The sequence below is a fragment of the Pyrus communis genome, chromosome 5 (genome assembly GCF_963583255.1).
Source record: "Pyrus communis chromosome 5, drPyrComm1.1, whole genome shotgun sequence".
NCBI lineage: Eukaryota > Viridiplantae > Streptophyta > Magnoliopsida > Rosales > Rosaceae > Pyrus > Pyrus communis.
The window spans coordinates 25,694,298-25,709,958 of NC_084807.1; the positions used below are offsets into that span (position 1 = coordinate 25,694,298).

Below are 15,661 nucleotides of genomic sequence, written 5' to 3' on the forward strand. Positions count from 1 at the left end.
TTTCTCAGACAATAGGGTCCTTTTTCAAACATCTTGTGTTTATACCCCTCAACAAAATTGTGTTGTTGAACGAAAACATAGGCACCTCCTTCAAACTGCTCGCGCCCTTCGATTCCAATCTCATCTTCCCCTAAAATTTTGAGGTGAATGTGTTCTTACAGCTGCGTATCTAATAAATCGTCTCCCTACCTGTCTTCTCCATAATAAATCTCCTTTTGAGGTGCTTCATAACAAAACCCCAACCTATGATCACTTCCGCGTCTTTGGTTGTCTAGCCTACGCCACCACTGTCATTCCCACCACTAAATTTTCCCCTCGGGCACATTGTTGCATCTTCCTTGGTTACCCTCATGAACAGAAAGCATACAAATTATACGACCTGGACACTTATCGCACTCTGACTAGTAAGGATGTAATCTTCCATGAAGATTCCTTCCCTTTTGCCATTAAACCCACCTCTACCCCATCCCCCATGCCTACACTGCATCTTTCCTCTCCTCTGGACATGCGAAACCAAGCCCTAAACTAACTGTAATATCATTTAACAGGAATTATGAAATTACCTTTTTGTCCCCTATCCACTACCCAATCCGGTTCCCTTTTTCGATTTCCTCCAAATTCTTCCTCTCCCTTTGCTCACCACGTGGCAGCTCCCTCCACCTCCACCATACTTTTCTTCTTCTTCTTCTTCTCTCTTCTCCCCCGAGCACTCTTTGTCAACTCTCACTCTTTGATCTCTCTCATTATCCCCGAGCTACACACACCTACACACCCAAAAATCGAGACAACGACACGACAATAGCACCATCTCCTGCGTCGACTCTCTCTCCATCATCCTCCGTGAAGCACATAGAGCACATCAAACTTTTCTGGTGAGCCCCGTGGCTTTCAAGCCAAAATCTTGCCAACTCCGGCCACCTCACGACATGATATTGGTACGAATCTCTTCCTCTCATCCTAAGCTTCAATTTGATAACTAGATCGCACCCTAGGGTTGAGAATCGGTGTTGAAAGGAGCTCGGGAAGCTCCAGCCTTCCTTTTTGTCGAAACCAAGTCAAAATGACCCAAACCCAGTAACCCTTAAGCCCAAACCCAACTCAGCCCAAAACACAAGTGGAATCAGGACTTTGGGCCTGGCTGCTGAGCCCAAAACTTTTTCGAAGCCCAAGCCCAAACCCTAGTTAAACCAAACCCTTTGAACCCTAGGTCTTTGGGTCGTACAAGCTTGGGTTTTCGGCCCAAGGAACCCAAGCCCATGATGGCCTTGTTTTTGAACAAGCTAGCTTCTCTGGTGCCTGGTCTCCATGCCGTTGACGTTGACGTCCCGCTTAACATTCTGCGTAAGGACGAGCATAAACTTGAACAAGTTGCTAAGGTACCGTTTGGTACGTGGGACGGGACAGAACAGAGTGGGACAAGGCGTTCCGTCCCACGTTTGGTGTGCCTAAAACGGGTGGAACGAGCTGTTCCACGGGATGAGTTTTGGGTGAATTTTCGTTCCACCTCACCCCCCTAGAACGACTTGTTCCACATCCGTGGAACACAAAATTATAACTTATCCGTCTCCTTCTTCTTGCTCCTTGTTTCCATCCGAGGGCATCTTTGATCCCGCTCCATTCCGTTCCGTCTTGTCCCGTCCCGTCCCGTCCCATTCCGTTTCGTCATGTCCCGTCTGCATACCAAACGATACATAGGTAGAGAGTTCCATATAAGTCTCGGAAGAACTGTTCCGATTCGGGTGCACCAGATTGATTCCTTGGTGACAATGCTGCGGCAGAAGCTTCAGATTCAGAGGCGGTATGGTTACATCTTACATTTACATTCTCTTGTCTGCATTGCGTGAATTTAGTTCTGTTATTCAACATAATTCTGTAAGCCTGCAAATTTATTGTCCATTTTCGGTTTAACTCATTTTGTTATTGTGAAACAGGTATTGGATTGATTTTAGCAAGTGGGAGGTTTTTGTTAACGATGATCAGACCCGGACCTTTGTGTCGATCGAAGTCATTGCTGCTAGGTTAGCTGAGGTATGATTGCTAGCTTTCTCTCTTGGTGCAATTCTAAATGTTTTCAGTTGTTATATGGGCTTAAGATTTAGTAAGTACTTGCCGAAAGTCATGGGATTTTGAAATATCGATATCTTGTTTGCTTATTAGCTTAGATTGTTTGGTCTTCGATGCGCTTGTAGCATGAAAAACACAAACGAAAACTAATGCATGATATGCTCATGGCTTTAACATGTGTTGTCCTGGCGTAAATCATGTTCCTAATCCTGTCATGTGAGTATAAGCCTATGAAACTTAGGGCACGTTTGGCGGGCCGGACAAGATTGGAATTTGTATTTCAGACTAGTTAGGTGTTTTGTCTAATGATTGGTGTAGACTGTCTCAACTAGACTAGGAACGATGGGATTTAAAACGTGAAACAGATCTGCGACATCCCAACGATGACCTGCCCACCCAACAACTCCGCTCGTGACTTGCAACACCACTCGTACCCTCCATGCCCCTTGCGGCCCGTCAGAACACTCTGATATCGTGGAAGAGTGAAACGTGGTTACTAGAAGCATACCTGTTTTCGTATTAATGCATGGTTGAGTTAGCTTTCATTGTCTACAAGTCTGAAAAATTTCATCTTCCAATGATTTCAGATAACAAAGCAGATTCAAGCCGTGAATGATGTGTATAAGCTTCACAATCTTCCTGAATTTTACAAGGTTCGCTTTTCCGTGCTTTTAAAACTTGAAATTACTTACTGAATATATGACAATATATTGGAGCAAATGATTGTGTCTGAATACTACTCATTGCTCAAAAAACTAAATCACTTCATGGGGTGTTGGTGATCACAGGATCCGCGCCCTCACATCTCGGTAGCTTGGGCATTGGGTGACATCAACAATTCCCTGAAGAAAGTGGTTGAAGAAGAAAGACGAATATCTACCATCGGAGGATCGTTACAGAAATGTATTTTTACCAGTAAATTCAATGGTATCGAATGTAGGATTGGTAATAAAACACACAAAATATGTAAATTTTCTGAAGAATAATGTACCCATTTAACTATATTGTGAAATTCCGAGAATATAGCGCTGAGCATTGGATGAGAAGACATTTCTTCGTTGGTGTCGAACTTCATGTCGAAGGTATTGACACCAGTGTAAACACCATCATCCATGTTGATGGTAATTACTTCCCAGCAACTAAGGGTGTCAGAACAACCTTGCACGCAGCCTCCTGTGCATTACTCAGCATTGTCTCAGTTTCTCCAAACTTGAATGCTCCTGTAAACCCTCTCTTGACCTTTCCATCATCTGCGATTACAGGAAAGCCGGCTTGGATGTTGCCGTTGACCTACCAAACTTAAAATACCGACGAAATGCCGACGAAATGTTGGGAGTACTTCAGTGTACTACTCGTTTTTGTATGCGAGAGCTCCACCTCTATCGTTGTAACAGCATCTGATGCGGACTAGTCCTGCATTCCCGTTACTCTTTGCCATCTCCACTTCGAACTTGGCGTAAGCGCTCCCAGCCTTCTCTCCGGTGAAATTGAGAAACCGCGGAGCTATATATATGTGTGTTACCACTTTTGCCAACGTTTTCTCAAAAATTTTGATTTTGGTGGTGTTCTAACTTTTGTGAATGCTAATAACAATTCCCTCGTTAACCGTTGGGACGAGCAACAAAGCAGTTTTGATTCAAAGGCGATCGCTCGGAAGAAGTCGATTCTTCAATTTTTTTAAAAAAATTTGAAGGGAAGGAAATATTTGAATCGCATTCAGATGTCTGGTCAAATTCTTGAACAGTTTATATACACAGAAGGTCCTTGTTCATGTCACGACTTATGAGAGGATGTACGTATTGCATTTGCCTCAAGAGAGAGAGAGAGAGAGAGACACACACACACACACACACCCACCCACACACACACACACACCCACACACACACACACACACACACATACATACATACATCACACACACACACACACACACACACACACACACACATACATACATACATACATACATACATACATACATACATACTAAGGAGACTTTGAAACTATTACATTACAGGAGGGGGAATTTCGAACTCAGAACGCATGAGTAGAACCCAAACGCTTCTCCACTAGGATATTAGACTAGTGCCGGTCTTGAATTTTTTGGTGCCTGGAGCGAATAATGTGCCCTTTTCCAGTACAAGAACATAAATTAAAAAGAAATATTTAAAGAGGGCTGGAACCCAGCCAGTCAAAGCTGGGGGCTAGGCCCTCACGCCCATATTATATTACTCTGAAAACCAAAAAACATACAACAGGAGAACATAGTACCGAAACCTCGACAATCAAAAGCAAAATCAAATACAACCACTCCAAGCAGTCAACATAGCCATCACATATTGAATCCAAAAGGGTGACAACCCATTCGCTGCATATAATGTACAGAAGATAACAAATTCTGAAGTGATATGCTTCCAAGTATGATATTAGGCAGAAAAGAGCGGCGGCTTCAACCACTTCTTCAGCTATATCCGGCTGGGTGAGAGCAGCCAAAGACATGATTGTTCCCTAATAACATGAATACATGGAGTAAACACCAAAAGTAGCAGCAAGGGAAGGAGATTTGAAGTAGATGAAGAGGTGTAAAGAGTCTAAAGACCTGTGAATGTCCAACAACAAAGACTTCGGAGCTTGTTGTCAAATATATGCAGCGTATCATTTCTGACATATCAAATCGAGCCAATTCCTGCCAACTCCAATCCCAAAAATCCTACAGTAAAGCATAAATCTTATTCTTTTCTGACAAAAGATGTGCCCGACTCCAATGTGTTTGACGCACAGTTCCTACCCATACATCGAAACCTTCATCTGCAAAGACGAATTCCAGTGATTCTTCTGGAGAATTTAAGAGCCATGCATCACCTGGTTAAGATCAAGAAAAGCCAGTAACCAAGTTCAATTGAGTTTGAAGCACATTAGAGCCTAATTTAAAATGTATCCCATGGATGTTCATCAATTTACACAATAGTTAGTTTCAAGAAAGGAAATTTCAACAGAACCTGAAAACTTCAGATCAGGGGGCACCAAATAGTGAGCTATACATTCAAAATTTGAAATAATCAACTTAGTGGGACCAATATATTGAAAAAATTGGAAGGAGCTATGAAAGTAAGGCTTTTCACTAATCAGGCGTCCAGAGAAACAGTATTTTACTCACGTATCAGTTACGGGGAACACTCCCACCAGAGCAATCTCATTAGTCCTTCACATCTCAAACCGTACAGAAATTGCACTAACAAACACGACTCTTATTAGTCCTTCACATCTCAAATCCAGGAAGTACCCATCTTTCGTCTGAATCTGGAAATTAAGCAGCACTCAATTTCTCCAGACGATCCAATCTCATACATCTTCCCTGCAAAAGCACGTGTGCCAGACTTCAAGATCAAATTTTTCCAACAAAAGAAACTTAAAGATCAAACTCGTTAGCGGAATAAATGGTGCACAAAGGGAGTTAAAATCTTGACATATGTATATTTTTGGCAGATTTTATGTGAGCATGCAACTAAAACTGGCATCACTATCAATGGTGCACAAAGATTGGTGGAAAACTTTAACAGTTTGAGTTGTAACTTCTCCATTGTATTTGTTAAGGCAAGACGGATATCATCCATGCAATTTTCTGTAGAACTTAAAAGGCTGCATAGCAGCTCTTGTTCGTTGTATTGAATACGATGGTTTTACTGATGAATGCAGAGTTTGCTGATGATTCATACGACAAGCAATTGAAAATCCCATCATTATGCCCCGCATATACCAAAAAAAAAACAAAGTCATTTACACAAATTCAGAGCGTTCATCCACCGTAATTTGCAGATATAGAAACGTTAAGATAAAAGGAAATGCAAAGTACCTTTCACCCAAATTGGAGGAGCACCGGTGGCATTAGCAAGTTAGCAACGGGAATTGACATACCAATATCTTCACAGTTTCTGCACAAGCACAAATCAAAAGAATCCGGCGGTGGAGTTACCTCTCCTTGGAAAATGCCACCTCCTGGGATATCAAAATATGCGGCCGTGGCTAGCCCAATTCCATCAAAGCCGCCGCAACGCGGCGTAGTGTCCGATTGATTGCTTCAAAACAGAGCTTCGTATCCATGTGTTTATCAGCACAGTGTACCCAAAACCCCTGAAAATTATTTCTTTATTCAGACAATAAATTTTCCCAAATTTCAAATTTTAATTCCGAACCAAAAATAGGATTTGAATTTTGATTACCTAGAAATTGGGGGGTTGGGGTGGAGAGGGACTCAGGCCAAGACGGCGATATGCGTCCTCGAGAGGGTCATACAAATACAAATTACAGAGCGTGTTGGGACGATGTACAAGGCTTTTGCAGTCTCTCAGACTTAAATACCGAAGCCCCGTAAGCCGTTCAATCCAGGGGGAAAGCTCTTTGATAGATGTTCCATCCAAGAAAAGCTCTCTTAATCCTTCCATATCTTCTTTAATGCTTGGAAACAACTCAAATTGTGTACAACCGGAAATAAAGAGAGAGACAAGGGACTTGAGCTGACAAATGCTGCTTGGAAGACTCTTAAGTTCCTTACAATTTTCTAGATTCAAATGAATCAATCCCGTGAGATTATTAATTGACGAGGGCATTTCTTTAATTTTTGATCTCGATAAATCAAGACCTTTTAACCCCTCAATCTCTTCTGAAATCTCTGGAAATTTCTCAAGACTCCAGCAACGATAAAGATTAAGGGTTTTGAGAGATTTCATACGAATGCTGCTTGGAAGACTCTTAAGTTCCTTGCAATCTTGTAGATTCAAATGACTCAACCTCGTAAGATTATTAATTGACGGGGACAGTTCTTTAATTTTTGAGTTGGGTAAATCAAGCTTTTCTAACCCCTCAATACCTTCTGAAATCGATGGAAACATCTCAAGACTGGAGCAGCCATAAAGATTAAAGGTTTTCAAACATTTCATATGAATGCAACTTGGAAGACTCTTAAGTTCCTTGCAATCTTTTAGGTTGAAATGACTCAACCCCGTGAGATTATTTATTGACAAGGGTAGTTCTTTAATTTTGGACCCGGATAAATTAAGCTCTTCTAACTCCTCCATACCTTCTGAAATCTCTGGAAACATCTCAAGACTGAAGCAGCCAAAAATACTAAAGGTTTTGAGAGATCTCATACGAATTTTGCTGGGTAGAATCTTAAGTTCATGGCATCCATTCAAATTCAATAAAACAAGCTTTGTAAGAGTCGAAATAGACGGTGGAACCTCAACTAAACTTACACAACTTTGAAGAATTAGCCTCTCAAGATTTGGCACATTTGTGAAGTCAGGGGTTTCCTTAAGGTATCGACAACAACTTAAATTGATGAATTTCAACTTTTCCTGCTTCTGTTAAAACATTCAGGAAAACATGCATTACTTAATAAGACATCTCACTCAAAGCCCAAACATTTAAAAGAAACAAATACATGTAAATTATTGTACATACCTGGGTTCCTTCCCAAAGTCGGTCAATGAAACTATTTCGCATGTCAAGTTCAACAAGATTTTCGAATTGAAAGTTGGATGGCAAAGACTTGAGAGGGAAACCAAGCCAGGAGAGATACCTCAGGTTGAGCAACTTTAAGGACCCAAACAGGTGTTGTTTGAAGTACTCATCTTTAAAAACGAAGCCTCGACTGATCTTGAGAAGTCTTAGTTGAGCCATTCTAACAAAAGCTTCAGCATTTAAGCATGGCCGGTCTGAGTACGAGAAATCCACAATTATGCTTTCAATTGTTTTTGTAGCCTGTGCAAATCAAAGTAAAGGAAAATATAGAGAACCTTAGTTTTGATTATGAAATTAATGCTTGTTTCTTAAGAAGCCGTCTGATAATCATTTCATTTTCTGTTTAATTGTTTTCAATTTTCATTATTAAAACAATGATAACTAAAAATTGAAAACAAAAATGGTTATCAAACGAGCCTAAGAAATTGATTTTGATCAATAGTTGAACCTTTCTACTAACAATTGCATAAGAATAAGATTTCTCACCGTATTTTCAGTTAGCACCTGACGAACATCTTCATAACTCCACAACCTACTTCGTCTCCCAGGATCTTTGAAAGATTCTTGGCGGACAATTTCCCGACCCATTTCCTCTAATGAATCATGCATCTCCAGTTCCTCCTTCCATGAGATAGTAATGAGAGCTCGATCAATTAGAACTCTTATTCCTGTATGAGGATGGAAACCACAGCCGTCCAGAATTTCAATTGCTTGGTCTTTATTCATCCCTTTAAGGAAACATGCAATATCTAGAAAGATGTCCTTCTCTGTGTCATCTAGTCCATCGAAGCTTGTTTTAAGCACATCATGAATTCCCCTTTGCGGGATTTTCCTTATTTTTTCTAACTCATCTTCCCACACGCGTATAGTTTTTTTACGAAGAAAAGCCCCCAAAACTTTGAGTGCTAAAGGCAGACCTTGAGCATATTTTACGACACGATTGGAGAGATCATCATAATCTCTGGTGGGTTGGTTTTTTCCGAAGGCGTGCTGCCTAAAGAGTTTTAGAGCTCCAGAATCACTCAGAATCTTGGGATTATATATCACATCAGCTATGCTTAGTAATTGCGAATCTCTAGTTGTTAAAATAATTCTGCTTCCACCACCAAAGGAATGTGGCTCTTCAAGTAAAGCTTCAATTTGTTCTAATTTATCCACATCATCAACAACAATAAGAACTTTTCTCTGACCAAGGCTTTTTAACATCACCTGAAAACCTTTACTCAATATGTGAGAACTCCCCACCTTGTTGTCTGAGATACTCAATAGAAGTTGTGCCTGCATATGTAGTTTGCCATGCTTCATGAAACCTTCCTTGAAATTTTCAAGAAAGCAAGAAGCTTCAAATCGACCAGCGATTTTATTATAAACAGCTCTAACGATGGTTGTTTTGCCTAAACCACCCATACCCCATATTCCAACAACTCGAACATTATTCGTTTCACCTCCGGGAGGATATAATAATGAAAGCATTTCATGCATGTGAGAATCCATGTCAACCAAGCCATTATCTTCGCTTGATGTTGATGAGATGTCGATCAATTTCCTATAAACATCTTCTACAATTTCCTCAATAAGCACCACATCATTCCTGTCAAATTAAAAAAAACAATATAATAACACCACCAAATAATAATTAATGGGTCTTTTTCATCTGACAGTTTTCAAAAAAAAAGAAATTAAAACTAAAAACTAAATATTTATCAAATTACCACTAAACGTTACAAAAAATCCCAAAAATTAATAGGAAACTAAAACAAATTAGAATTTACTCATATTTTCGCGAATCCCAGCCGGATAAACTGGTGGCAGTTGTAAGAGCGGATCTCCAGCCCTGAACCTCTTCCATTTCAGCGTTAGAATCACGATCGTGCTGAGCAAAAGCTTCCTCGAATTTTCTCTTGAGTTTACGAACGTCAGACGGATCAACTTCATAGAAAATGGGGAGTACAATCTGGTTATTGGTATCCTTGCATTCCAAGATTTGCACGAGTTCTTTCAAGCACCAAGTGGAAGAGGCATAGTCTTGAGAGAAAACTACAATCGAAAGCCTTGACTCTCGAATCGCTGTCAGGAGCTCGGAAAGGTCGTCGCCTTTTCTGAGCTTTTCGGCATCCATGAAGGCGTTGATTGGTTTCTTAACCAGAGCGTTGTAGAGATGGCTGACGAAGCCCTTGCGAGTGTCTTCCCCTCTGAAATTGATGAACACTTCGTATTTCCAACCAAGGCCAGACGAAGAACAAGCAGCAGCCATTAATCGATCGCACCTGGTCAGCGATGATCGAGCAGCTAAGACTAAGAGAATTGTAAGTACAGAGATACTCAAATAGATCTACAAATTGGATCACCGGAAATTGGTCTGATCGATACCAAGTCAATGAGTCAATGCAAGAGGACAAAAGGGAAAAGGGAAATTATGCTTTATGTGTTTTCACATCTTCTTCGGGAAAATTTCGGTGTGAAAGGAATCTCGTGCTTTTGATTTTTTAATCCAAGAAAATGCGAATAAAGGGGTTAAAGTAGTAATTGAGAAAAATAGTTTAGAGGAAGGATGGTATCTCCATTTATTCTCTCTCAATCTTCCAGCATGCGATTTAATCATGATTAAAGCTTAAACTTAATCTTAGGTCATATTATTTAGGTCTAATCGGATTATAAGTTCTCGTTGTGATATTGTAATTGGAAGATTAAAAAAAATTATAATTTAAGCGTCTGTGGTGAAGTCTGTTAGGAATTATACCTAAAATTAAAAATTTCGTTAACTTCATTAATTGTTAGCACATGAGGCTCACAAATGAAACTAAAAATATAAAGTTAGTGTCACATGTAATCTCTACGTGCTAATAATTAACGGAGTGTTGAAGAAATTTTCAATTTTGAGCATAAATCCTAATAGATTTCACTACATAAACTTAAATCTTAATTTAACTATCTTCTAATTATCTTATTACGACATGAATTATTAATCAAATTAAACTTATTATTTATTTACAAATACGTAACTAAATCACACAATGTTGAATGGAAGGCAGCACTCTAAATGATGAAAAGCGGGAGCATCGAAAGTCAGAGGAGGATTCTCTATCCTCCTAATCTCTTTACCATTTTATGGCCTCCTATTTGAACAGTCACAGTTAAGTCATATCAACATCTTATGTTGATTTTTTTATAAAGATAATAAAACAAAAAATAATATGTGAGAAGGGGATGGGAATAAGAGGCAGAGAATCCTCGTTCCCGAAAGCTATCTCCGTTTCTTTGTTGAGTGGACAGCTGTCTCTTTGTCTTCTTTTGGCAGATAGCTCCTACTGGCCGGCCTATTTTCCACAGCTGGTTATAGGACTCAATTGCCATATAAGAAGTGTTACGTTGTAATTCAATATCGATGGAAATCCAACACGGATCTTTTTCGAACTTTTGTGATGATTTTAGGTATTCGTACATCGTATATTATGTGATCAGTTTTTATCAAATATTATTTATGTTCAATTTTAAATTAAAAAATATAAAATAATTTTTTACCGCACAATATACTATGAACGGATACAATTCACAGATCTCCGAAATCCTTACAAAGAGGATCCATAAAGGATCTAGATTCAATGGAAATAGGGAACTTGAACGAAAAACTACCGGTACTGTTCACTTTAAAAAAAAAAACCATATTTTTACACTAAAAAGTTAATCACGGTATTATTCACTTTACCCTTTATTTTGTCATTTATCGTTAAAATTTAAAATTTTCAAATCATTTTCATTAGTTTTCCTATGAAAATAAGCTAATTTTGAATCAAATAACATTACCTTATTTTGTGAGTAAATGAACTTTAAATCAAACAACATTCATTTATTATGTAACTAATTAATTTTGTATGTATCATCCTATATATTAGGCACATTTTATTACACATGATTTTGTAAAAAATCTAAAAAGTTACAATATTAACAATATATCAACACTATTTATGTTAATTATAAATAGGTCAACTATATATTGTGATACTTAAATTCATTTAAAATCAACAAAAATTATAAAATTTGCCACTAAAGCTGGCACCCTCTTCAACTAACACACTCTTTCTCATAAATTTTATATTTGGAATAAGTCATACGAATCAAATATTGCAATGTAATGTCTATTTCCTTATTCTATTTTTTACATTTAGATTCAGACACTGCATTGTAGTGTCCATTTACTGGTTTCGTTTTTTCCATCACTCACATGCCTCCCGTATGTTCCTTTGTACATTTGGACTGAGACACTGCAATGCAGTGTCTGTTTCCTGGTTCTAGTTTTTCCTTTTGGATTTAGACACTACATTGCAGTGTATTCCTAATTCTATTTTTTTCATCACCCACATGTCTCCTACACTTCACACTTCATGCGACTCCTGATTTTTACATTTAAATTCAGACACTGTAATGCAATGTCCATTTCCTAGCTCTGATTTTTACATTTAAATCTATATTAGGTTCTTTTCTATGCCTTGAAGACAAGAACTTTATATTTTTCTTGCATTGAATGCCAAAACAATGATCACAAACTAATCAGAAACGATCCAAGCCAGTTTGCAACCTTTGTTATTAAAAATAAAAATAAAAATAAAAAAGTAAAAACAGAAAGTAAAGAGCTAGAAATAATAGTAAAAGCTGAAAGGTAAACTGCTATACTCGTAAAGTGTTAACCAAAATGACAATAAATTGCAAAAAAAGGTAATAACTTGAAAGTAATTGATAAATACAAGCAATCAAGCATAGTTTCAACCTATTCGGGCAAGTTTGGATGCCAGGCGAGCAAAGTTTTGCAAGTACAAGACATGTTTTGAGAAGTAAACTTTAATGCAGGAAATCAATACTACAAAGAAAGTAGCTGAGCCATAAATACAGAGGAGTGTTTGAACTACAAGGGGAGTATGTGAAGAGTAGGTTGCAAAGCTTTTTAAAAGTCTTTTTTGTATGTTGAGTTGAGTGTCCTTTTTTCAACCTTTTTGTTGCCTTTTATAGAACCGCCCTTTTCTTCTAGAGTAAGCCTTTCCTCCTCAGTTCATTCTCTCTGGTGCAAGTAGCTGATATGATCTGTTGTCAAAGAATGAGTTCCTACTTGAATACTTGAGCTTTGGATACCCTTCAAACGTATCATCATTGGCGCATTCATCATAGAAACTCCAGCTTCGTACTATCATAAACACCATACATTTGCTATGTATTACGAAATTTTCCTTTCATCTTTTGCTTTTTCTCATCAAAAAATCAAGGTTGAACTCAGCAGGCTTTGTGGTTCGAAAATCTAATGGAATCTTTGAGAGAAGGGTGAGATTGTTAACTTTGGGTTAATGGAGAGTTGACAAAAATGTTAATTTTGGGCTTGAATTCTAACGAACTTCACCACAAGGATTTAAATCCGATTTTTTTTCACCACCGGGGTAATCTTTTGTTTATCCTATCATCACGGGGACCATTAATCCAATTTAGCCACTAAATTATATTGCATCAAATGAACGAATATATTTTTTTGTATTGACAAGGATAGATATAACCGTTAATAGATGGAGAATCCGTTATCCGGTGGGTATGATTATGGATAATTACGATGATTAATTTGCGGTTATGGATATGATTAATTTTCATGGTAATTGGGATAGATATAATATTTTTGTCCCGAAACCGAACCGTTGCCATCCCTATCACTACCACATGTTTGTTTGATACTTTTTCAAAGTGAGACTCTCCATAAACACTCTCTGCTATCTCATGTTTTTGGTACAATACTTTATAATGTTTGCATGAAAATTATGCTAAAAACATTTGATGGCAAAGAATTCATTGATAGTTCCACTTATGAAAGAGTTTCCATAACATTTCTCATTTGTATATATGATGGGTAATGCTAGGGAGACTAAATTTGAATACAAAACTAATAAACTAAATGATGTGTCAAAAATAAAATGAGCACGTTTATCAACATTTAAGTAATAAATTAATCATCAATTTCTACATTCCTTAGTTTTTAAAATTTTATCTCTAAATCTAGTCTCCTAACATTAACCTGAATGAAATCTCTCTAATTTTGAGATTAGGAGTGTCAGCAAGATTCTCTCGCCATCGCAATTCCAGCAGGATTGATTGGCAACTGCCATTAACTTTAATTGATTATATCATTACACTTCTCTTTGGGCTTTTGCCCTTTTTATTTATTATTTACTTACAAAAAAAAAAAAAAATTAACCTCGGTATACTATGTTTATTTTATTACACAAATCGAAAGAAATTAACAAGAAGAAGCAACCCACTAGCAAGGAAAAGGTGGTGTGAACATCAGAGCCAAAATCAATGATGGATGAAGCCGATCCGAATTGAGGAACTTGGAGGGAAACAGGGGTAAAGGTGGAAGAAAATAGGGGGAAAAGATGGAAAAGGTGGAAGATGGAAGGAAACACGGGGAAAAAGTGGAAAGTAGGTGGAAGGAAGGAGGAATCGGAGAAAGAGGAAAAAACCAAAACTCCACCTCTGTATACTATATATATGTCTATTCTATTACATAAAGGAAGGAGGGAAATCAATTCTTACAAGAAGCTTAACATAATCTGCCAGGATGGATTCGAGACTGTCTGAGGCTTCTAAAACAGGAGATATCCAGCTCTTGCACCAGTTGATGGCAGAGAATCCACTTCTGCTCCATAACCTTGCCCTAACTTCCATCGAGAACCCGCTACATGTTAAACACGTAGAAATATAGTTAAAGTATAAATGTGATTGTAATCCTAATTATATTGTATTCCTAACTTGTAGGGATAATATCTTGCTGTGCAAGGAATGTAATTGTATATATTCTTATTCACATATCAATGAAATATACTTTTTAGCCCATATATCTTCTTCTACATGGTATACAGAGCAGGTTTCAAAACCCTAGCTTTTCTTTAAATTTTTTTTTCGGCAACTTTCTTTTTGCAAACAATTCTCCCAAAGCAACGCCCCCCCCCTCTTCCAACTCAACCATGAACTCGCCACCATCTCCCAAGGTACTTCCTCCGTCTCCGCCTATTTCATTCGCCTCAAAGGCCTTTGGGACGAACTTGCCTCGTACAACGAACATTGCACCTGTTCTTGTGGCACAAAGAATAACCGGCAACAACTTATGCAATTCCTCATGGGGCCTAACGAGTCTTTTGCTACTGTTCGGGATCAAATCCTTTTGATGAACCCTCTTGCCACTGTTCGCCAAGCTTGTTCCTCGGTTTCTCATGCTAAAAAATAGTGCTTGTTGGGCTCCTTCTGTTCTGTAGACCAACCTACAGCCATGGCGGTTCGTGGATCTTCTCGTGCTTCCTCCAACCGTCCTCATTTCCACTGCATCTATTACAACTATGACTTTCACAACCTGGAAAATTGCCATAAACTTCACGGTTATCTTGTTGGTCATCATCTCCATGGACAATCGTGGAGGCCACCCCGTCGCTCCTCCACGTCCACTGCATCTGCTGGTTCTTCACGCAGCAATGGCGCTGCCAATCCTGCTCGTAACACTAACAATGCTAGTCCTCAGCCCAACAACAGCCCTCAGGCCCGTAATTCTACAATACTTCCTTCAGCTCATCACGTGCAACGCCAACCCACTTTGCATGATGTGCAGGTTGCGATGCCACACCTCTCAGCTGAACAACATTCTTGTGCCCTTGCTACCCTAAGAGACACCGCAGACTTTTCTTCGTCTCTTCAGGCCCATGCCGTTTTCAGTGATGACTTCCAAAGGTTTGTTACCCGTAGGTTCTCGTCATGGTCAATTGATCCTTGACAGCTGAGCTACAGATCATATTACTTATTCCGCTTCATGTTTGGTTAATACTTCTGCTTTGCATTTGCCACCTTTTTCTTTGCCTAGTGGTGCTACCCTTTTTTCGATTTCCTCCAAATTCTTCCTCTCCTTTTGCTCACCACGTGGTAGCTCCCTCCACCTTCACCATTCTTTTCTTCTTCTTCTCTCTTCTCCCCCGAGCACTCTTTGTCAACTCTCACTCTTTGATCTCTCTCATTATCCCCGAGCTACACACACCCACACACCCAAAAATCGAGACA

At 38.8% G+C, this 15,661-nt stretch overlaps 2 protein-coding genes across 9 annotated transcripts; one reads left to right on the forward strand and one right to left on the reverse strand.

Moving 5' to 3' along the window:
- Window positions 1-1,259: 1,259 nt before the first annotated feature.
- Window positions 1,260-3,221, forward strand: LOC137733287 (uncharacterized). The gene is made up of 5 exons (XM_068472441.1): window positions 1,260-1,386; window positions 1,696-1,798; window positions 1,932-2,028; window positions 2,652-2,717; window positions 2,853-3,221. The coding sequence occupies exons 1-5, from the start codon at window positions 1,260-1,262 to the stop codon at window positions 3,048-3,050; spliced, it is 591 nt and encodes a 196-aa protein (XP_068328542.1). The 3' UTR covers window positions 3,051-3,221.
- Window positions 3,222-4,245: 1,024 nt separating this feature from the next.
- On the reverse strand, window positions 4,246-9,982 carry LOC137733675 (disease resistance protein RPV1-like). 8 transcript variants are annotated; one of them, XM_068472834.1, is made up of 10 exons: window positions 9,358-9,982; window positions 8,072-9,176; window positions 7,526-7,825; window positions 6,286-7,425; window positions 5,919-6,196; window positions 5,223-5,420; window positions 5,065-5,100; window positions 4,854-4,927; window positions 4,665-4,775; window positions 4,246-4,573 (listed from the first exon to the last, which is right to left on the reverse strand). In XM_068472834.1, exons 1-4 carry the CDS (start codon window positions 9,837-9,839, stop codon window positions 6,286-6,288), a joined length of 3,027 nt encoding a protein of 1,008 aa, XP_068328935.1. In that variant the 5' UTR covers window positions 9,840-9,982; the 3' UTR covers window positions 4,246-4,573; window positions 4,665-4,775; window positions 4,854-4,927; window positions 5,065-5,100; window positions 5,223-5,420; window positions 5,919-6,196. The 8 variants fall into 8 exon arrangements, with proteins under 8 accessions (XP_068328935.1, XP_068328936.1, XP_068328934.1 ...); XM_068472835.1 differs by lacking the exon at window positions 5,065-5,100; XM_068472833.1 differs by having other exon boundaries at window positions 4,665-4,927.
- Window positions 9,983-15,661: the final 5,679 nt, after the last annotated feature.

Bases quoted from the DNA above. Each gene is read 5' to 3' on its own strand.
- LOC137733287 (XM_068472441.1), top strand. From the start codon at position 1,260: ATGGCCTTGTTTTTGAACAAGCTAGCTTCTCTGGTGCCTGGTCTCCAT. The intron at 1,387-1,695 runs GTACGTGGGACG...AACGATACATAG, and splicing joins AGTTGCTAAGGTACCGTTTG to GTAGAGAGTTCCATATAAGT. The intron at 2,718-2,852 runs GTTCGCTTTTCC...TGGTGATCACAG, and splicing joins ATCTTCCTGAATTTTACAAG to GATCCGCGCCCTCACATCTC.
- LOC137733675 (XM_068472835.1), bottom strand. From the start codon at position 9,839: ATGGCTGCTGCTTGTTCTTCGTCTGGCCTTGGTTGGAAATACGAAGTG. The intron at 9,177-9,357 runs GTAAATTCTAAT...TTAATTTGACAG, and splicing joins TGGGATTCGCGAAAATATGA to GAATGATGTGGTGCTTATTG. The intron at 7,426-7,525 runs GTATGTACAATA...ATGTTTTAACAG, and splicing joins GACTTTGGGAAGGAACCCAG to AAGCAGGAAAAGTTGAAATT.